This window comes from Lampetra planeri, chromosome 20, assembly GCF_965212315.1.
Source record: "Lampetra planeri chromosome 20, kcLamPlan1.2.h2, whole genome shotgun sequence".
Lineage (NCBI taxonomy): Eukaryota > Metazoa > Chordata > Hyperoartia > Petromyzontiformes > Petromyzontidae > Lampetra > Lampetra planeri.
The window spans coordinates 107,705-131,274 of record NC_136126.1 but is presented as its reverse complement, the minus strand read 5'-3'; the positions used below and the strand labels follow the sequence as shown (position 1 = coordinate 131,274).

Below are 23,570 nucleotides of genomic sequence, written 5' to 3'. Positions count from 1 at the left end.
AAATATATTTCCACTCGACAATCTTCTGCGTGAGTGTAAAAATCCACCCGCTCATGAATGTTAATGACGGGGGGGGGGGGGGCATGTAGAGCGACGTCACACGCTCATGAATATTAATGACGGGGGGGGGGCATGTGGAGTGACGTCACGCGTGGGACACACAGACATTCCTGGCTCATTATAGAAGTCATCCTCTCACCCTTCACTGGGATTACCGATCCAAGTGAAGGGTGAGGATGCTGAGAGGTGAGTTTGAGAGGCGGGGTTGAGAGATGGGGATGATGAGGGGTGATGAGTTTGAGAGGCGGGGTTGAGAGATGGTGAGTGATGATGAGGGGTGATGATGAGTTTGAGATGTGGGGTTGAGAGATGGTGAGTGATGATGAGGGGTGATGATGAGTTTGAGAGGCGGGGTTGAGAGATGGGGATGATGAGGGGTGATGAGTTTGAGAGGCGGGGTTGAGAGATGGTGAGTGATGATGAGGGGTGATGATGAGTTTGAGATGTGGGGTTGAGAGATGAGGATGAGGAGTGATGATGAGGGGTGATGATGAGTTTGAGAGGCGGGGTTGAGAGATGGTGAGTGATGATGAGGGGTGATGATGAGTTTGAGAGGCGGGGGTTGAGAGATTAAGATGATGATGAGGGGTGATGATGAGTTTGAGAGGCGGGGTTGAGAGATGGTGAGTGATGATGAGGGGTGATGATGAGTTTGAGAGGCGGGGTTGAGAGATGGTGAGTGATGATGAGGGGTGATGATGAGTTTGAGAGGCGGGGGTTGAGAGATGGGGATGATGAGGGGTGATGAGTTTGAGAGGCGGGGTTGAGAGATGGTGAGTGATGATGAGGGGTGATGATGAGTTTGAGATGTGGGGTTGAGAGATGAGGATGAGGAGTGATGATGAGGGGTGATGATGAGTTTGAGAGGCGGGGTTGAGAGATGGTGAGTGATGATGAGGGGTGATGATGAGTTTGAGAGGCGGGGTTGAGAGATTAAGATGATGATGAGGGGTGATGATGAGTTTGAGAGGCGGGGTTGAGAGATGGTGAGTGATGATGAGGGGTGATGATGAGTTTGAGAGGCGGGGTTGAGAGATGGTGAGTGATGATGAGGGGTGATGATGAGTTTGAGATGTGGGGTTGAGAGATGGTGAGTGATGATGAGGGGTGATGATGAGTTTGAGAGGCGGGGTTGAGAGATGGGGATGATGAGGGGTGATGAGTTTGAGAGGCGGGGTTGAGAGATGGTGAGTGATGATGAGGGGTGATGATGAGTTTGAGAGGCGGGGTTGAGAGATGGTGAGTGATGATGAGGGGTGATGATGAGTTTGAGAGGCGGGGTTGAGAGATGGTGAGTGATGATGAGGGGTGATGATGAGTTTGAGAGGCGGGGTTGAGAGATTACGATGATGATGAGGGGTGATGATGAGTTTGAGAGGCGGGGTTGAGAGATTAGGATGATGATGAGGGGTGATGATGAGTTTGAGAGGCGGGGTTGAGAGATTAAGATGATGATGAGGGGTGATGATGAGTTTGAGAGGCGGGGTTGAGAGATTAGGATGATGATGAGGGGTGATGATGAGTTTGAGAGGCGGGGTTGAGAGATTAGGATGATGATGAGAGGTGATGATGAGTTTGAGAGGCGATCACAAGGGACGAAACTGGTCGATGTCTCCTCATAGCGCAGGAGCACAGATAACAAAAAAACACATCTCCTTTCACCAGGTAAAGCCACCTCGAGCGATTTTCATAGGCCACTTCGAGTGCTCATCGAAGTGGCTTCTATCATCTCACGTTGGAATTTCTAGTAGCAGCCAAATCATATAAACGCGTGTTTCCAAATGTGGAGGGCAAAACCAACTTACCCGGATAAAACTCCACGCGACCACGAGGAGAGAACACGCGAACTCCAAACGTACACGGGCATCAATCGTCAGGATTCCCGTGTACCAGGCAAGGGAGATCACATCTCGCCCTCGCGTCGACTTCCTGAAGACTGTCGCTAGTCCAACAGGATTGATTTATGAAGAAATTATTACAAGTTTTACCCTTTCTGGCAATAAAAAAAGGTGTTAAGACCACTCGCTCTGGTGAGGAGGGTGAGGGTGTCACGAGAGAGAGGTGAGGGGGGTGAGGGGGGGGTGAGGGGGGGGTGAGGGGGGTGAGGGGGATGCCGCTCGTGGACGCTAGAGGGGGGTGAGGAGGGTGTCAAGGGTGAGAGGTGAGGGGGGGGGGTGAGGGGGGGGGTGAGGGGGGTGAGGGGGGGTGAGGGGGATGCCGCTCGTGGACGCTAGAGGGGGGTGAGGAGGGTGTCAAGGGTGAGAGGTGAGGGGGGGGTGAGGGGGGTGTCAAGGGTGAGAGGTGAGGGGGGGTGAGAGGTGAGGGGGGGGTGAGAGGTGAGGGGGGGGTGAGAGGTGAGGGGGGGGGGGTGAGGGGGGGGGTGAGGGGGGGGGTGAGGGGGGGGGTGAGGGGGGGGAGTGAGGGGGGGGTGAGGGGGGGGGGGGTGAGGGGGGGGTGAGGGGGGGGTGAGGGGGGTGTCAAGGGTGAGAGGTGAGGGGGGGTGAGAGGTGAGGGGAGGTGAGAGGTGAGGGGGGGGTGAGAGGTGAGGGGGGGGTGAGGGGGGGGGGTGAGGGGGGGGGGTGAGGGGGGGGAGTGAGGGGGGGGGGTGAGGGGGGGGGTGAGGGGGGGGGGGTGAGGGGGGGGTGAGGGGGGGGGTGGGGGGGGTGAGGGGGGGGGGTGAGGGGGGTGTCAAGGGTGAGAGGTGAGGGGGGGTGAGAGGTGAGGGGGGGTGAGAGGTGAGGGGGGGTGAGGGGGGGGGGTGAGGGGGGGGGGTGAGGGGGGGGGGTGAGGGGGGGGGTGAGGGGGGGGTGAGGGGGGGGGGTGAGGGGGGGGTGAGGGGGGGGGTGAGGAGGGGGGTGAGGGGCGTGGACGCTAGGTGGAGCTCTCCGCCGGCTCCCCGAGTGGTGTCCCAGGCGAGGCCTCGGCGGCGTGGCGGCGCTTTTGTTCGCGGCTGGGGCCGACCTGGAGAGGAGCCGAGGAGGGTCCTGGGGAGCTGTAGGAGGGCGCCGAGACGAGAGAGAGGCGCCTGAGGATGGGGGAGACGCACCGTGGGGGGGGGGCAGCTGCGAGAGGCGACGGCGCGGGACCGCCGCACGCTGCTTGTGAGGCGGCTGCCGCGCGCGCTGCCCGCGGACGCGGAGCGGCAGCGGCTGCTGCGGCACTTCGGGGCGAGCGACGTGCGCCTCGCGGGCCCCGCGGGGAAGATGGTGGGGAGCTGGGACGAGCTGGGGGAGCTGGGGTAGGGGGACACAGAGGGGAGCTGGGGCAGAGGGACACAGAGGGGAGCTGGGACGAGCTGGGGTAGGGGGACACAGAGGGGAGCTGGGGCAGAGGGACACAGAGGGGAGCTGGGACGAGCTGGGACGAGCTGGGGTAGGGGGACACAGAGGGGAGCTGGGGCAGAGGGACACAGAGGGGAGCTGGGGTAGAGGGACACAGAGAGGAGCTGTGGGGACACAGAGGGGAGCTGGGGTAGAGGGACACAGAGGGGAGCTGGGACAGAGACACAGAGGGGAGCTGGGGTAGAGGGACACAGAGGGGAGCTGGGGTAGAGGGACACAGAGGGGAGCTGGGACAGAGACACAGAGGGGAGCTGGGCAGAGGGACACAGAGGGGAGCTGAGACAGAGACACAGAGGGGAGCTGTGGGGACACAGAGGGGAGCTGGGATCGAGGTGAGAGGACGCGTTGTGAGTGTGAAGCCCGGGACGTGGAGGCGAGCTGGGAGAGCCGAGCGGGCTGTCTGGATGCGACACTTTCGACGGCAGAGGGCACCGGGTGTCCTCTTCTTTGCTCTCCTTGTAAACCAACCCCCACACCGATAGGCGTGGTGAAGTATGGCCAAATCACCCCCCTAGACCAGCATGGCATGGAGATGTCCTCATCCAGCAGTAGAGTTACACGCGGGCTGCGTGGCTGGTGTGAAAGATGCTCTCGTCTTGTTGGTGACGTGAGAGAGAATGATGGACGAGGTTGTCTCCTCATTGTCTCCTCTGCAGAGAAACGCGGCATTTGCCACATTTCCGAGTGAAGCAGCAGCAGCCAAGGTGAGGAGAGCACCATCACCACAATCACCATCACCAACACCACCATCACCACCACCATCACCGCCATCACCACCGCCATCACCACCATCACCACCATCACCACCATCACCACCACCATCACCACCATCACCACCATCACCACAATCACCATCACCAACACCACCATCACCACCACCATCACCACCACCATCACCACCATCACCACCGCCATCACCACCATCACCATCATCACCATCACCACCACCACGCGAGACGAACCCTGAGAAGTGGAGGAGCCACCCCCATGTTTGTTCCTGTGCCGTTGTGAACCCGGCGACCCGAGTTCAAGTCCCGCTCACGGCCAGCACCGCTTCTAGGCCTCCCCTGGGTGTCCGATGGGTACCCGGCGCGGTGTGTAAACACTGGGGAGACGAGGGCGAGCGCTGTGTGTGTGTGTCTGTGTGTGTGTCTGTGTGTGTCTGTGTGTGTGTGTCTGTGTGTGTGTGTCTGTGTGCAGGCCCTGAGGCGGCTTCACCAGCTGGAGGTGCTGGGCTCCGTGCTGGCAGTGGAGTTCGCTCGGGGCCGGGACGCGGCATCAGCCCGCGAGCCACCGGCCCCTGCCCCGGGGTAGGACCCCCCCCTCTCCCCCCCAGGGAAGGGGGCCTCAGGGCGGACACACGGGGGGGTCGGGTTATGGGTTATGGCTTCAGGGAAATTGGTCAATGAAGCAGAGATGATTTAATCTGTCGGCGCAGACGTGTCAAGTGAGTTGCCTCAGTTGTTTACTGGGAGACCCAAGGAAGCACATGCCAGCTCATTCAGGGTGGAGGGGTAGAAACATTCGCACCTCACAGCAAACAGAACCAACTCGGGCGCATTCCTGTGTGTAGTTTGTTATTCCCCTGACCTGCGTGGTTGCTTCCGGTTTCTCCAGTTTGCTCCCATAGCTAAACACATTCGCAATGTAACTGGCATTGACCGACCAAATGGCAATGCTGAATATGTACCTGCAGATTACTAGCCGAGTACTGGTAGCGATGCATGTGGCCTGTCACCCAGCACTGTGGAGACAGCCAGGGAGGATCACAGATATTGTGAAGCTTCCCGTGGACATTAACGAGGGCCATACCTGGGCTCGCGAGAATAAGGCCGCACAGTCCATGGACTAGTCACCATCTGTGTCCATCTGTATGGGGATAGAGTGTTGCCAACAATGCAGGACCCTGCTGAAAATTAGTCTCAGTGTGGCTTGTCCTAGATCAATACGTAATTATATACATCAGAGGTGGGACAAAGTCATTGTTATGCAAGTCCAAGTCGAGTCGCAAGTCATCAAATTCATGACTCGAGTCTGACTCGAGTCCAAGTCACATGACTCGAGTCCACACCTCTGATATACATATAGCAACATCATGCCCTACGGCGATCCCAGTTCAATTCCTCCGCACGGCCAACAACACGTTTATTTGATACTCTTCGGTTTGTTCGGTAAAGCCGCCACGTGGGTAAAATGTTTAAATAAATTAAATCACGACGTTTCGGGCGCAACACAAGCGTCCTTCTTCAGGTGGGGACAACGTAGCGAAAGCACCACCGCTGAAGTGTCTCCACACTTACAACGTAGTGAAAGCACACCGCTGAAGTGTGTCTCAGAGGTGGCTGTGACGAGTAATTATGTAGTCGTGGGGGGGTAGGGGGGTGGTGAGTGTGGGGTCGGGGTGGGCTGGGAGGTAGCGTCGTGTACCCCGAGTTCAAACTGAGGCTTTGTAATGTAGATGGTGGAAGGAGATAAGCCGCCTTTTGTTATGCTGCCGGGTAAATTAGTAACGCGTAGAGTTCACACTGAAATGTGCAGGCTAAAAACAACGTGTGGTAATGTGGGATAACAGACTGGGAGTATGGATATGTTTATAGAATTACATCTAAACTGGCTGTCTAGCAGTAAACTGCATGGCAGCTAACGTTTATTTGAACCGGTCCGGGGCTTCGCTTAGCCTTAAATGAGTACCGAGTGCGATATATAATCATCAGCAATGGGGAGACAAAGGCGGCTGTGCGTGGTTTTGTTCACACCACCCCCTCGTTTGTTGTGCTGGCCTTAATAGGTGGTCACTAACAGCACTTGTCCCACCAGCCTCTAAGGCTATATGGAAATTGTTTTCTTGTTTTGGATAATACCGTGTGTAAAGTTATTGTTGTGTGTTGATATAAAATGCGTTGTGGGTCTGTGGTGTCATCTGTGTGGGTGTTGTGCGTGGTGCAATGCTGTGTGGGTGTTGTGCATGGTGTTTGTTGTGGGTGTTGTGCGTGGTGTAATGCTGTGTGGGTGTTGTGCGTGGTGTCATATTGTGGGTGTGGGTGTTGTGCGTGGTGTTTGTCGGTGTGTGGGTGTTGTGCGTGGTGTCATGTTGTGGGTGTGGGTGTTGTGCGTGGTGTTTGTCGGTGTGTGGGTGTTGTGCATGGTGTTTGTCGGTGTGTGGGTGTTGTGCGTGGTGTTTGTTGGTGTGTGGGTGTTGTGGGTGGTGTAATGCCGTGTGGGTGTTGTGTGTGGTGTTTGTTGTGGGTGTTGTGCGTGGTGTTTGTTGTGGGTGTTGTGCGTGGTGTTTGTCGGTGTGTGGGTGTTGTGCGTGGTGTTTGTCGGTGTGTGGGTGTTGTGCATGGTGTTTGTTGTGGGTGTTGTGCGTGGTGTTTGTCGGTGTGTGGGTGTTGTGCGTGGTGTTTGTCGGTGTGTGGGTGTTGTGCGTGGTGTTTGTCGGTGTGTGGGTGTTGTGCGTGGTGTTTGTCGGTGTGTGGGTGTTGTGCGTGGTGTTTGTCGGTGTGTGGGTGTTCTGCGTGGTGTTTGTCGGTGTGTGGGTGTTGTGCATGGTGTTTGTCGGTGTGTGGGTGTTGTGCGTGGTGTTTGTCGGTGTGTGGGTGTTGTGCGTGGTGTTTGTCGGTGTGTGCAAAGTCGTGACAAGAGCACCGTAGGAAGTCACGCGGAGTCTTCCCCCGTGCCGCCTAAGGCTTCCCAACTCGACGCCATTGCTCCAAAACTCGGGTTTGTCATTTTGTTGACTCGATGCATCGTTCACTCTCTGCATCCCATGTGAGGACTCCCCATGACCTTGTCTCACTGTAATGGACACGTTGCCCTTTTCCTGCAGGGTGACCTACACGGCAAACCCCCTGCTGAGATATCGTTACCCACCGCCAACCACCAACATTCTCGCCAACATCTGCCATGCGCTGTCCAGCAGCCCCCGCTTCTACACACAGGCACGCACGCACGCACACACATGCACGTCGGCATGTACACACAAGCACGCACGCACACACATGCACATCGGCATGTACACACATGCACGTCGGCATGTACACACATGCACGCACGCACACACATGCACGTCGGCATGTACACACATGCACGCACGCACACACATGCACGTCGGCATGTACACACATACACGCACGCACACACATGCACCTCGGCATGTACACACAGGCACGCACGCACACACATGCACGTCGGCATGTACACACCCAGCTGGTGATGAAGTCACATACAGACAAACCCGGATTAAGTTGAAATATAAACGCACCCACGTGTACACATGCATGTCCCGTGCTCCTGATGCTGCTCATGTATCCGTGTGTCTATATCTCCGTGCTGCTTATGTTTGCAGGTCCTGCACCTCATGAATAAGATGAATCTCCCAGCTCCATTTGGTCATGTGACATCCCCACCTCCCCTGGTAGGCAAAATGCCCAGCAATCACTCTCATGGTATTTAGGAGGATGAGTGTGAGAAGGAAGAGTTTGGCATGAAGGTTTTCGCAGCCACTTGTGATCCAAGCGTGGTCTCCCAGGGTTAGACCATGTGTTGAGCATTTCCTCTCTCAAGCTTTCGCCACACACGTCTGCAGGCATCTTCAGGAGTTGAAGGAACAGCAGGAACCTCTGAATTCGCTGTCCAGTTGGCTGCATCAACTTAAGAACCTGTGATTGTGCCTAGGGAAAGCTTCATAGAAAATGTCTCAGCACATTGCCTGAGCTGAAATGCAACGTTGGAATCTATTATGATTGATTATTATTACTCTTTTTCACACAGAAAAACATCAGGACCTGTATTTGACAGACTGGGTCCTCACCTATAAACATCAGTTCACCAACATTGGTTCAAGCAAGTCTGACTCCTAATGAGACAATTAATGTTGAGTTTGCCTGTGTTTAACCAATATTGCTGATGTTATGCACTCTGAGAAGGGCGTGTGGCTGATGGGATGTCTACAAAACACTTGTATTGTTTATGTCGAGGGACCGCTATGGGAAGGTGTCTTGTCGGCTTATCTGTTGTTTATATTATCTCCGCTACGGCGCCTATGATGATCTTGTGTTCACAACCCAAGCTCGTTTTCTCTTTGCTCTTAGGTGGCAGACTTTGCTCCGGTGCCCCCTGCTGCCTTGCCACAGTTGCCCCCCTTGCCCCCCGAGGAGCCCCCCCGAGACGCGGAGCGGCTCCCCCCAGCTCCCCCGGAGCCCGAGGAGGTGGAGATGGAAGTGTCCAGCGATGAGGAGTCCGAGTACGAGAGTGAGGAGGACGAGCACGCACGCAGGTGAGTGGGGGGGGGGGGGCGCCACTTGGTGAGGCAGACGGCACAGGTGAGCGAGCAGTTGAGGGATCTGAGAGGCAAGGCGATCTGGGCCCGGTGTGGTGGTTGTGTGTGGTATGGTAGGTGCCAGCAGTTGCCCCAACAGTTGCCCCAACAGTGCTAAATGCTATATGGGAGATCCTTGTCCTTTGGGTGCGGTGGGTGTCCAGTGTTTGATAGAGCTGCCGTCCTTCATCCCGAGTGTCTCGGAGCGCTATACATGCCAACTCGCGTCACGTCCCAACTCAACACGTTTTGAGAGGACAATGGCGGCTATTCCTGTGGGATAGCTGTGCAATCCCAATTAAGTTATTTGTGGGTAACTCTTGAATTTGCCTAATTCGGATGACCCCAGCACACAATGAACTACTCTTGCAAATTATGTCACGGGACCTTTAACATCCGCTGTGAAGAAGACGGCCTGGTGCTGGGCTCAAACTGCGAACCTCTGCAACGGGCGGCGACCACGCTAGTGCCGTGCCACTACGTCACCACGTGTTGTGTGGTCTCTGCGGTCCTTGTGCTTCGTAGGCTCAAAACGATGACGGATACCGCCCCTGCTCTGCCTAAGAGGCCGCTGGGTAAGAAGAAAATATCAAAGCGCAAGCGGCCGAAACTCCAGGATCTTCTCGTTGCCCCGAAGGCCCCAGTGCCAGGGTGAGACTGGGCTTCAACGCGGAGAAACGATTACCTGCAACTGAATGAGTCGCTTGTGTATGGATGTCTCTGCAATCGGTTGCCACACACTCGGCCATTTGTAGTCAAGCATGTAATGACATGATGCATTTGTGTAACTGATGAGTTGTTACAATCCTGACATGGGTAGGGGGAGGAGCTCACCAGGCGAGGCATCGGGCTCTGCTCTAGGGGCATGGCCAGACACTTGAGCCATGCCCGGACACGCCCGGACTGCACAACTGCTCACTCAGATTGTGGATAAAGCAGTTGCAGGCAATTAAGTTGCGTGATGTCGAGAGCGATTTGGTTGATTTCTCAAGTTTGGAGAAAGCTGTAATGTGACGGTGGCTAGAGATAGAGAGTTCCCGCGAGTGGGAGCTCCCTCTCTTGGAGGCCCCTCCGTCATCAGTGGCAGGGCTGCGTCCTTACCTCTTAACAGAGACGCGAGGATACATGATGAACCACGCTGTGACTTAGGCCAATGTGCCATTAGTAGGTTTGCGCATGCCCATTAGTGCGTTCGTTACTCATATTCCACTGGAATTAGTTACCGGTTCTTGTCTTTTGATCCCAATTTGATTCCCACTCACGGCCAACAACAGCGACGAATATCTGAAGTGCTCTTGCGCCTCCCCTAGGTTGACTCAGCTGTAAATGAGAACTTGGTGCAATGTCTAAACATCTCGCTGGCACGCCACACCACTCCCTCGTGTGCCGTGCCGGCCTTCTTAGGAGCTTGCTGACAGCGCTTGTTCTGACAGGGTGTTGAGGCTACACAAGGGATCTTTATCTTTTTTGTTACAGTTCCCAGCCGGCCCTCACACCGGCACAGGTGTTTGAGCAGCCAGCACTGGCCGTGTCGCGCCAGATCGCCATCTCCCTGCCCTCCCGGCCTCCTGCACACACAGCTCCTCACCCTGCCTCACCGGGTGAGTCCCGAGCGGGGCAAGTGGTCTCCGCACAAGAACGGATGAGTCTATGAGTCTCTTTGACTACCTTATATCTGGGGTCCACTCCCCCTGCCATCTGTGCTGTTAACTCCCTGCCTCTGCTCATAAATAGACTCACTCATGGAGCCTTAAGAATTCACAGAGACCCATACACTTATAGAAAAGCTCAACGACTCACAAAGATACCTATAGCTGTCTCTTTCTCTGTGCCTGTCTTCCCTCTGTGTTGTGTTTCCATCGTCTATGAGGGGAGAACGACTCCGTAAATTTGTGATTTATTTCAGTCGATCCTCTCGGGGAGAGAGAAGGGAAGGAGGAGAGAGAGGGGATGGAGGATGTGGGAATGGGGGCTGGGGAGGAGGGGCAAGGGGGAGGAGGGTTCGGAAAGATGTTCCCTGCTCCCGCCTGCCCCTCCCCGAACCGCACGGATGATGAGGGTGAGGAGGAGGAGGAGGAGCAGCCGTCTCAGTTTATCTCCCGGAAGGAGCTGTCCTCAGGCCGTGTCTCCAGAGAAGGTGAGGTTCATCGTGACTGCAGACACATCCAGGGCATCGAGTGACACACACAGCAAAACAGTAGTGACCCCCGTACGAAAAAAAATCGCCTGTATAGCCTTAACAGACTTATGAAGGCCTGCAACACCCATATGCACACTAATACCAATACCCGCCATTCGCCACTAAGTGACGGTGACGTCACCATGGCGCCTGTGCCAGGCCAGGTGCACTTTGAGGCCACGTGAAGCGATGAAGACTCGCTGACTGACCGGAGGTCTCGGGAAAGACCCAGGTGCCATGGGTTGGCTGACTGAGATGACTGGTGGATGCACCAGCTGTACCCCCTACTGTGCCAACTTGCTGTATTTTAGCCGCCCAGCACTCCGCTCGTTGTTGTGAACCTCACTCCTCTGCCCTCCGTTGTTGCTGGAGGGCGACTGCCTCCAACTGGCCAGTAGTGTCCTTCACGAGCCTCCTCCACAGAGGCCGGTCTTGACACCGCTGGTACCAGCCATCGGTAAGTCCACTCAGCTCCCCATCCTCCCGTACTGTATCAGTCCATCTTTTCTCCCGCCCATGTCGTGCCCATTTAGCCCCCTCTATGTGGCCAAACAGAAGCTGCTTGGGCATGCGGTGGCTGGGCATGTGGTGGCTGGGCATGCGGGCTACATGACCCAGCCAATGCAGCCTTGCCTGCAGGAGGAGCTCACTGATGGGAATGTGTCGAGATCTTTAAAGGATTGTGAGCTCATACAATCCAGCCTGGTTAACCTAGGATGGATCGTAGGCAGGCCAGCCTGAAAGTTTCTAACTGGGGCAGATGTTTCATTAGAAGGGTCCACATTTCACCAGCATCGAGAAGGGAGGGCATAACTGTGGCCAAGAAAACCCGAAGCTATATGCGGAGTGAGACCTCTGCTGTCAAACCGGAGCTGTTCATAAGCACACTCCCCAGGTATGGGAAACTCTTTACGACTGTTCCATAACCAATGTGGAGCTCAGGGGGTGGAGTGTTTGGTGGCACAAAATACCCAGGCAGGTGCTTAGCTTTGGTGGGGCTGATGGTAAGGCACACTCCAAGTTCAGCAGCAGCGCCTCCAACTCCTCTAAGTGAGCAGCAATCACCAGATCATCAGCATACATAACATGGTTGACCAATAGGGAGCCATCAACTCGACCGCACCCAGGCATCGATCATCCTCCCGTTGTATCTGTATCAGATGGAAATTCCTCCGGTACAGCCATGGAGAGCTTGTTGAACTACGTGGTCAAAGATGTGAAATTATGTGGAAGCCAGAGGACATCCCTATTGCACCCCAAGGTGAACAAAGAATGGCTCCAACTCCTGGCCACGTTGCTTTACCCGTGCCTGCCCACCTCATGAAAGCCCTTAATGATTGTGAGCAGAGAGTCAGGGACTCCGAAAGCACAAAGAACTGCCCACAGCCCTGGTCTGTTGATGGTATCATAGGCCTTGACCGGGTCAATAAAGTAGAGATGTAGGTATTGTTGGAATTCCCTACACCTCTGCTGTAGCAGGCAGACAGAGAATATAGCATCCATGCAGGACCGCCCTGGTCTGAAACCACATTGGAGCTCCACAAGCCTCTCCTCAGCGTAGCTGGCAAGGCAATGTTCAATAATATAATCCTTTCCAGGACTTTTTCCAGCACAATGAGAAGAGAGATGCCCAAATAGTTGTTACAATATGTGCAGTCACCCCTATCCCCCTCTTAAAGAGGGGGGACCACCAGGGCATTCTTCCAATCCTGTGGAATCTGTCCTTTGGTCCAGACAGTTGTGATGATGTAATGTAGGGCAGTATGTACACAGATGCCACCTTCCCTTGGCATTTTGCTTGGGAGATCATCCCTGCCTGGCGCTTTTCCTGGTCTCAGACTTCGGATCGCCCCTCGCACTTCCTCCACAGACGGCACCTCAGCCAACCACTCAGAAGCGGTGGTTACTTCTGCCAATATTTGAGGCACCGCAGCCCAGCAGGGTCGTCCCCACCTTGCCCCATGATGTTGTCTGGGCTGAGGGAATTCCCCTTCCCCAAGACCTCACGAGATTATCTGAAAATGTGCAGACCTGTTGCTGGGGGTCAGAGATCACATTACCATTCTTTCCCTTAAGGATGGTGATAGGTGAGGCGCTGCAAGTAACTTTTTAAATATAATTAAATAATTAATTTTACTTGCGGGCTACTGAGGAAGATTCCATCTCCTCAGCAATCCATGCTCACCGCTCATCCTTGCAGCACCACACGGCTCTCCGAAACTCCGAGCGAAGGCTGCGGTAAGCCTCCTCATTCTCCGATATTAGGTGTTGTAGACGACGGGAGTGGGCCTGTCGTTTTCTCTCAACCAGTTGAAACACAGGGTGTCTGGGGAGGTCTGGACCGCATACCCAATGCAGCCGTTGCAGCTGCATGAGCCACAGTCCTGAACCTCACCCATTTCCCTCAGCATCAGAAGTAAGAGGGGACGATGCCAACCCCAGCTGTAAGCGACGTTAAAATTCCTGTTTGCAACTATCCTCAGCTAGCTGAGACCAGGCCACTGTGGGTTTGAATGGGGTCCTAGATGGACACCCACCACCGGAGTCGAAGAATGGCAGGCGCATCTTACAGATGACAAGTCGATGGTCAGTGGGCAGATCAGCTCCACGGTAGGTCCTGGTGTCAAGGACATGAGCCCGCATCCGCTGGTCCGTAATAATATTGTCCAGCAGATGTTCTTGCTTGGACCCGGTGTGCATCCATGATGTTGTGTGGATGCGGACATGCTAGAAGACTGTGTTCGTAATTAGCCCAGGTGTCTGCGTCATGACCCACTCGGGCATTAAAGTCATCCAACAGAATTACTCTATCCTGAGGGGCCACTTTAGCTAGCATCTGGGACAGGAGGTTATAGAAGGCGTCTGACTCATCGGCCTTGTCTGCATCCCTCCACTGATGTTCATCTTCGGTGGGGGTGTAAGCAACCACCACCACCATTCCTCACCTCTTGTTGATGGGGAGGCGAGCCCACAGTAGCCTGGGACTTACAGCTTCCCACACCTCACCACCACGCTCCCACACCCCCTTCTTTTTTTCAAAAGAAGTGCCACACCCTGCTGTTTGGTAGTTTCCTGCCCCGAGTGGAGAACTGTCCACCGCTCATGATGGCTGGAGCCAGAACCGTTCCACCAGACCTTCTGTATTCCACAAAGGTCCAGGCGGTACCGGTCCATCTCCCGACAGAGGAGTGGCCGCCTCTCTTCCGCAACGAGATTTCGAACATTCCACGTGGCCAATCTCAGTGTTTTCCTGTTCCTGGAGGAACCCTGAGAGGGGGCGGGGTTCAGTTCCCTGTCTCTGCCAGATGAAGTTTGGCCAGAAGGCATCATGAACGCCTGTCCCCCTGGTCACTAGCACGAGCTTATTTCGGTGTTTCCACCATATGGTGCATGGTAGAAAAAGTGCCAGTTGGAGGGATTACCTCGCACGTACTGATCTATCAAAATACACACACATAGTCATGCACACACATATGCACACGTACACTCACGCATGCACACACATCCATACACACACACATAGCGAACAGAGGTGTAGTTTGTGAGCACGTGTGATGCTGCCATTGCTCCAAGTGCCCCTGAGTTATCTCTGGAACATCAGAGTGGTTTCTTGCTTCATCAGCATTGAGGCATTGGTGCTCATCTCTCTTGTTTACGATGAGCCAGTGGTGGAAATTCCACATTCCTATTGCAGGGGCGAGTCTGTCCATGGATAATTTCCTTTGAATTCTTCACAAAGTGGTTCTTGTTTAATCGACCATGGAGGGATGGTGGGCTGAGCCAATCCTCAACCAGAATTTGAACTCGCGTCCTTCCAACTGCTCGCTGCTCGCTGCTCGCTGAGCCACTCACCGTGGACCGCGTTGTGGAGATGAGCGCAGCCCCCCGATGCTCGATTGTGTGGGAAGTCACCAGCGGTCTGTGTCGTTCTGCAGAGATGGCGAAGAGTTCCGTGTTCAAGAACTACTCCGCAGGAGAGCCGACGTGCCGTTTGTACGTCAAGAATCTGTCGAGGCAGGTCTCCGAACAGGTACGCACATGCGCACGCACGTACACACGGCGCATGGGTTTGTGTGTGTGTACACGAGCTAGCGTCCTGTGTACTTGTGGAATGCGTGAGTTTGAGCTTGACTGCCTGGCGTTTAATGATGCAATGATTCATCGATCAATATCGATTCTCGCGCTCATCATTCACGCATCGAATCACCCATCTTATAAGTGCCTATTTACAATTTATGCATATCAGCTTTGTGCTCATGCAACGAACAAGACAGAACAATACCGAGACAAATGAGACCGTTACACACGAGTTGTTAAAAATAAAACAAAACAATTCTTGATTCATTCATCATTCCCACAAAATGAACCTGTAAATGTCTGGCAGGATTGTTGGTTGCACTGTTTTGCGACTGCAAAGTTGTGTTAGAGAGGGCATGACACATGAGAGGTTGAGGTATCTGTTCAATGATGTGCTCCCTGTGCCTCGTGTTGGCAGGATCTGAAGCACATATTTGGAAGATACGTGGACTTCTCTTCAGATGTGGAAAAGAACATGTGAGTGTATTCGCATCACATGAACCACCATTGTCTCTCGTGTGACTGATGTCACTCTGGTCACTTGCTCACCGGTGGCCAGGCGTCTCCTTATCTCTCTTTTCTTGCTACAACCATGGATACTGTTCTTGTGAACTTTACTCGTTGATTTCTCCACCCATATTCACCCACCACACTGCAGATCACACACTCACCCACCACACTGCAGGTCACACACTCACCCACCACACTGCACAACACACACTCACCCACCACACTGCACAACACACACTCACCCACCACACTGCAGGTCACACACTCACCCACCACACTGCAGGTCACACACTCACCCACCACACTGCACAACACACACTCACCCACCACACTGCACAACACACACTCACCCACCACACTGCAGGTCACACACTCACACACCACACTGCAGGTCACACACTCACCCACCACACTGCACAACACACACTCACCCACCACACTGCAGGTCACACACTCACCCACCACACTGCACAACACACACTCACCCACCACACTGCACAACACACACTCACTCACCACACTGCACAACACACACTCACCCACCACACTGCACAACACACACTCACCCACCACACTGCACAACACACACTCACCCACCACACTGCACAACACACACTCACCCACCACACTGCAGGTCACACACTCACCCACCACACTGCACAACACACACTCACCCACCACACTGCACAACACACACTCACCCACTACACTGCACAACACACACTCACCCACCACACTGCAGGTCACACACTCACCCACCACACTGCAGGTCACACACTCACCCACCACACTGCACAACACACACTCACCCACCACACTGCACAACACACACTCACCCACCACACTGCACAACACACACTCACCCACCACACTGCAGGCCACACACTCACCCACCACACTGCAGGTCACACACTCACCCACCACACTGCAGGTCACACACTCACCCACCACACTGCAGGTCACACACTCACCCACCACACTGCACAACACACACTCACCCACCACACTGCAGGTCACACACTCACCCACCACACTGCAGGTCACACACTCACCCACCACACTGCACAACACACACTCACCCACCACACTGCACAACACACACTCACCCACCACACTGCAGGTCACACACTCACCCACCACACTGCAGGTCACACACTCACCCACCACACTGCACAACACACACTCACCCACCACACTGCACAACACACACTCACCCACCACACTGCAGGTCTCACACTCACCCACCACACTGCAGGTCACACACTCACCCACCACACTGCACAACACACACTCACCCACCACACTGCACAACACACACTCACCCACCACACTGCAGGTCACACACTCACCCACCACACTGCAGGTCACACACTCACCCACCACACTGCACAACACACACTCCGCCCCACAACACACTGCACAACACACACTCGCCCACCACACTGCAGGTCACACACTCACCCACCACACTGCACAACACACACTCACCCACCACACTGCACAACACACACTCACCCACCACACTGCACAACACACACTCCGCCCCACAACACACTGCACAACACACACTCGCCCACCACACTGCAGGTCACACACTCACCCACCACACTGCACAACACACACTCACCCACCACACTGCACAACACACACTCACCCACCACACTGCACAACACACACTCACCCACCACACTGCACAACACACACTCACCCACCACACTGCACAACACACACTCACCCACCACACTGCAGGTCACACACTCACCCACCACACTGCAGGTCACACACTCACCCACCACACTGCACAACACACACTCACCCACCACACTGCAGGTCACACACTCACCCACCACACTGCACAACACACACTCACCCACCACACTGCACAACACACACTCACCCACCACACTGCACAACACACACTCCGCCCCACAACACACTGCACAACACACACTCGCCCACCACACTGCAGGTCACACACTCACCCACCACACTGCACAACACACACTCACCCACCACACTGCACAACACACACTCACCCACCACACTGCACAACACACACTCACCCACCACACTGCAGGTCACACACTCACCCACCACACTGCACAACACACACTCACCCACCACACTGCAGGTCACACACTCACCCACCACACTGCAGGTCACACACTCACCCACCACACTGTACAACACACACTCACCCACCACACTGCACAACACACACTCACCCACCACACTGCAGGTCACACACTCACCCACCACACTGCAGGTCACACACTCACCCACCACACTGCACAACACACACTCACCCACCACACTGCAGGTCACACACTCACCCACCACACTGCACAACACACACTCACCCACCACACTGCACAACACACACTCACTCACCACACTGCACAACACACACTCACCCACCACACTGCACAACACACACTCACCCACCACACTGCACAACACACACTCACCCACCACACTGCACAACACACACTCACCCACCACACTGCAGGTCACACACTCACCCACCACACTGCACAACACACACTCACCCACCACACTGCACAACACACACTCACCCACCACACTGCACAACACACACTCACCCACCACACTGCAGGTCACACACTCACCCACCACACTGCAGGTCACACACTCACCCACCACACTGCACAACACACACTCACCCACCACACTGCACAACACACACTCACCCACCACACTGCACAACACACACTCACCCACCACACTGCAGGCCACACACTCACCCACCACACTGCAGGTCACACACTCACCCACCACACTGCAGGTCACACACTCACCCACCACACTGCAGGTCACACACTCACCCACCACACTGCACAACACACACTCACCCACCACACTGCAGGTCACACACTCACCCACCACACTGCAGGTCACACACTCACCCACCACACTGCACAACACACACTCACCCACCACACTGCACAACACACACTCACCCACCACACTGCAGGTCACACACTCACCCACCACACTGCAGGTCACACACTCACCCACCACACTGCACAACACACACTCACCCACCACACTGCACAACACACACTCACCCACCACACTGCAGGTCACACACTCACCCACCACACTGCAGGTCACACACTCACCCACCACACTGCACAACACACACTCACCCACCACACTGCACAACACACACTCACCCACCACACTGCAGGTCACACACTCACCCACCACACTGCAGGTCACACACTCACCCACCACACTGCACAACACACACTCACCCACCACACTGCAGGTCACACACTCACCCACCACACTGCACAACACACACTCACCCACCACACTGCACAACACACACTCACCCACCACACTGCACAACACACACTCCGCCCCACAACACACTGCACAACACACACTCGCCCACCACACTGCAGGTCACACACTCACCCACCACACTGCACAACACACACTCACCCACCACACTGCACAACACACACTCACCCACCACACTGCACAACACACACTCACCCACCACACTGCACAACACACACTCACCCACCACACTGCACAACACACACTCACCCACCACACTGCAGGTCACACACTCACCCACCACACTGCAGGTCACACACTCACCCACCACACTGCACAACACACACTCACCCACCACACTGCAGGTCACACACTCACCCACCACACTGCACAACACACACTCACCCACCACACTGCACAACACACACTCACCCACCACACTGCACAACACACACTCCGCCCCACAACACACTGCACAACACACACTCGCCCACCACACTGCAGGTCACACACTCACCCACCACACTGCACAACACACACTCACCCACCACACTGCACAACACACACTCACCCACCACACTGCACAACACACACTCACCCACCACACTGCAGGTCACACACTCACCCACCACACTGCACAACACACACTCCGCCCCACAACACACTGCACAACACACACTCGCCCACCACGCTGCACAACACTCACTCACCCACCACACTGCACAACACACACTCACCCACCACACTGCACAACACACACTCACCCACCACACTGCACAACACACACTCACCCACCACACTGCACAACACACACTCACCCACCACACTGAACAACATACACTCACCCACCACACTGCACAACACACAGTCACCCACCACACTGCAGGTCACACACTCACCCACCACACTGCACAACACACACTCCGCCCCACAACACACTGCACAACACACACTCGCCCACCACACTGCAGGTCACACACTCACCCACCACGCTGCACAACACTCACTCACCCACCACACTGCACAACACACACTCACCCACGCACTGCAGGTCACACACTCACCCACCACACTGCACAACACACACTCCGCCCCACAACACACTGCACAACACACACTCGCCCACCACGCTGCACAACACTCACTCACCCACCACACTGCACAACACACACTCACCCACCACACTGCACAACACACACTCACCCACCACACTGCACAACACACACTCACCCACCACACTGCACAACACACACTCACCCACCACACTGAACAACATACACTCACCCACCACACTGCACAACACACAGTCACCCACCACACTGCAGGTCACACACTCACCCACCACACTGCACAACACACACTCCGCCCCACAACACACTGCACAACACACACTCGCCCACCACACTGCAGGTCACACACTCACCCACCACGCTGCACAACACTCACTCACCCACCACACTGCACAACACACACTCACCCACCACACTGCACAACACACACTCACCCACCACACTGCACAACACACACTCACCCACCACACTGAACAACACACACTCACCCACCACACTGCACAACACACAGTCACCCACCACACTGCAGGTCACACACTCACCCACCACACTGCACAACACACTCACCCCCCACACTGCAGGTCACATACTCAGGTCAGTGCTCAGCAAATGTGTTAACAACAAAGAATGTGTCCGTTACTTGCCTGTGACTCCACAAAGACAAAGATCCCTGTGTAGCCTTCAGAGACTGATGCAAGTGCAGTTAGCGAGCACCTATGACAACCAAGATGGCGCACGAGGGAGTGGTGTAGGCAGAGCCACGCTTGACTGCCTTTTGTCTCCACACACGTACAAACACTTCACGTTCACACTGCCCTCACAGAGCCGTGTGGGTTGACTGCTTTGCTTGTGTTGTCCACTTGTGTTCCCTGTTAGGTTTGACGTGCGGTTAATGCGGGAAGGCCGTATGAAGGGTCAGGCCTTTGTGGGCCTGCCAAGCGAGCGGGAAGCGCAGAAGGCCCTGAGGGATGCCCATGGCTATGTGCTGCATGGCCGCCCGCTCGTCATTGTATCCTCCCCTGTGCCCGCCATGATGATGCCATCTTTAATTTTCGTTTTCCCCCCAACTTTATCCTGATTGTGCTATCGGTAGGGTTACCAGCTCCCCAGCGTAGAGCTGGACTGGTTGGCAACTCTACCAGAGGGGTAGCAACCCCCCCAAGTTTGACCCAGATAGTCCGTAAATGATTAGGAAATTGGCTGTGCTGGGTGGGACAAATATGTAGGATGCAAGATACGGTAATCACCTTGGAGATTGAGACGAGAAAATGGCAGGTAAGTGTTGTAGATATAGTTAGGAAAGTTAGTTGATTTCTATAAGACGATGGTATTTTTCAAGCCTACTGGCTATCAACAAAGATTCGTTCATGAAGCCATCCATATATAGAGACACAGACACAATTTTAACCGAGAGGATGGTTATAAACTCAGCAACCATTGGAAAGATGTCATCAACCACTTTGGGGCATGACTTGATTTGTGTTTTCTTGTCAACCTCCACCGTCAGCAGTATGGGTGTGTGGAGCGAGGTGCAATGATTGCCTGGATGCCCTTTTGGTGGAGACCCACTGCGTTGGCGTTGCTTTCTCCGACATTAACATCAGCTGCCCCACCCATGCTGCTGACACACTTGGGCTACGCCCATCTCTAAACCTTTATAAACAGTTTGCCTTTAGAGGCTAAACCCCCCTTTTCCTGATGACGACCGCTTGTGTTGCGATCGAAACTGAGTGGGTTTTTGTTTCTATTTAAATTTTCTTTTTATTATTTTTCTTTTCACTGAATTTTTTAAATTATTTTTCTATCTCCGTGACTTTACCGAAAGAACCAAAGAATAGGAAAAAACGGTTGCGCTGAGTGGATTGGTGAGGGCCGATTGTGGAGTCAGGCACTGTAGTGTCCAGCGGCCAAGGAGAAGATCGAATATATATATTCACTGTGTAACAAAAAAATATTGTTCCTGGGTAGTAAGTGTAATTTCCTAATTGCTTATCCCTCAAAAGTACAGAAAATGGCTGTTATTTTTCCCCACAAACTTTGCTTTTATGACCAGGGCACTGATTTTTTTTTATTTACTTATTTTTAATGTGAAAACGTGGTGTGCATTCATGTATTTTGTTCACATAAAGTCCTGGTCACAAAAGCAAAGTTTATGGGGAATAATAACCATTTTCTATACTTTTTAGGCATAAGCAATTAAAGAATAACACTTAGTACCCAGGAACAAAAACTGTGTTACATCGTGAGATCAGAGGGTGGGAGGTTAGAGCAGATGTTCGAGGCTGCTGTGTATCGATTGTGTAGCAGCTGTGGGATCGAGAGCGGAGGAGGATCGAGAGCGTTGGCGAGGCGTGGTGGCACCGGCCGCTTCGGCCACGATGACGTCTCGTTCCCAATCTTGTTGGTCTCCCTTGACTGGCTCCGCTCAGCAATTCGCACGCTCGGCCCGGCCCAAGGAAGAGCCCAAGGTGGGCAAGAAGAAGAGCTCGCTCGATGCGGTGACGTCAAACCATCCGAGATGAAACGCGCCCCAGGGAGGAGACGCAGCGGCTGTGCGAGCCGCTCACTGACCACAACGCATTCGACACCGACCACAACAGCGTGGCAGCGCAGTGGTGACACTCGCACCTCGCGGCAAGAAGGGCCTGGGTTTGATTTCTGGATAGGGCACCTCCGCGTGGAGTTTGTATGTTCTCCCCCTGTTCTCCAATGTGTGGTTGCCTTCCGGCTTGTCCGTAGTTCCTACTCGCACCTCCGAGTCATTCTCTGTCTTCCAGAGTGAGTGGATACTGTGCAGCCGCGGTGTGTTATAAGTTGAGATTGTTATTATTCATCTTGTCGTGCTGGGTTAGGGTTTAAATCCTTGCACGTGTGAGTGAAATTAAGTTGTCTTTGTAAATAAAACATGAGAGATGAGTGTGAAGCAATCCGTGTTTTTCACGTTTCTACTGCCGCACAGTGCCGCACCCTCCGCTTGGCTGTGACTGAGCCCAGTGGCTCCTTGAGTTAAACCTTGGGATTGTGATGGACCTGGCGACTCGGGTGGCTGGGTCACGCAGGTTTTGTAAAACTCTCAAACCAGCTGGGCTGCGAGTGACGGGGTTGATGAACTCTTGCAAAACTTGGACGCGATTGCCGAAAAAAAAAACCAAAGAGTTATGCTTTTAAACACAATTGCTGAGCCCAGGCCAAAACTGTCAAACGTCCAGCAACAAACAGCGAGAAAAAAGTTGCAATAGATAAGCGTGAAGACGTTTCTTGAATTAAGCAAGGTTACAAAAATAGTTTGTAGAATAGACCATGGGAGGTAATTCCAAAGTGGAGCAGTGCGGGGGAAGAAGCAGACAGTATGACGAATCAGCGTGAGGGCCGAGTGGATTAGTGAGTTCGATGGGTGACGTGAATGGGTAAGTGTTGTTGAGACCTGCAGTCGTCGTGGTCAACACGGTGTATCTGAGATCAAACTACAGTATCTGGTGGACAGGCCCCCCACCGTGGGTGGAGGGATCAATGAGTGAAGTTCACGGGAGCAGGAATAGTCGTGGTAACGATAGAAGAGTGACGAGGAGGCGACTGACCACCGGTGAGCGCTGGATCACCAATCGTACAAATAATATTTGACAAATTGAGAAAATAAATAAGATTAAATTATAGATAAACATTTGAAATAGGTTAATACAAATATATAATACAAAATTATTTAAGAT

The 23,570-nt window shown here is 54.1% G+C and overlaps 1 protein-coding gene across 1 annotated transcript; it reads left to right on the top strand.

Annotated features, from left to right (window-relative positions):
* The first annotated feature begins 236 nt into the window (after window positions 1-236).
* Window positions 237-22,786, top strand: RNPC3 (RNA binding region (RNP1, RRM) containing 3). Its single transcript, XM_078603103.1, has 15 exons — window positions 237-246; window positions 3,091-3,266; window positions 4,058-4,105; window positions 4,602-4,711; window positions 7,032-7,121; window positions 7,228-7,339; window positions 7,747-7,815; window positions 8,492-8,676; window positions 9,244-9,369; window positions 10,195-10,319; window positions 10,625-10,855; window positions 14,833-14,927; window positions 15,393-15,451; window positions 20,740-20,872; window positions 22,293-22,786. The coding sequence occupies exons 1-15, from the start codon at window positions 237-239 to the stop codon at window positions 22,383-22,385; spliced, it is 1,662 nt and encodes a 553-aa protein (XP_078459229.1). The 3' UTR covers window positions 22,386-22,786.
* The last annotated feature ends 784 nt before the right edge of the window (window positions 22,787-23,570 follow it).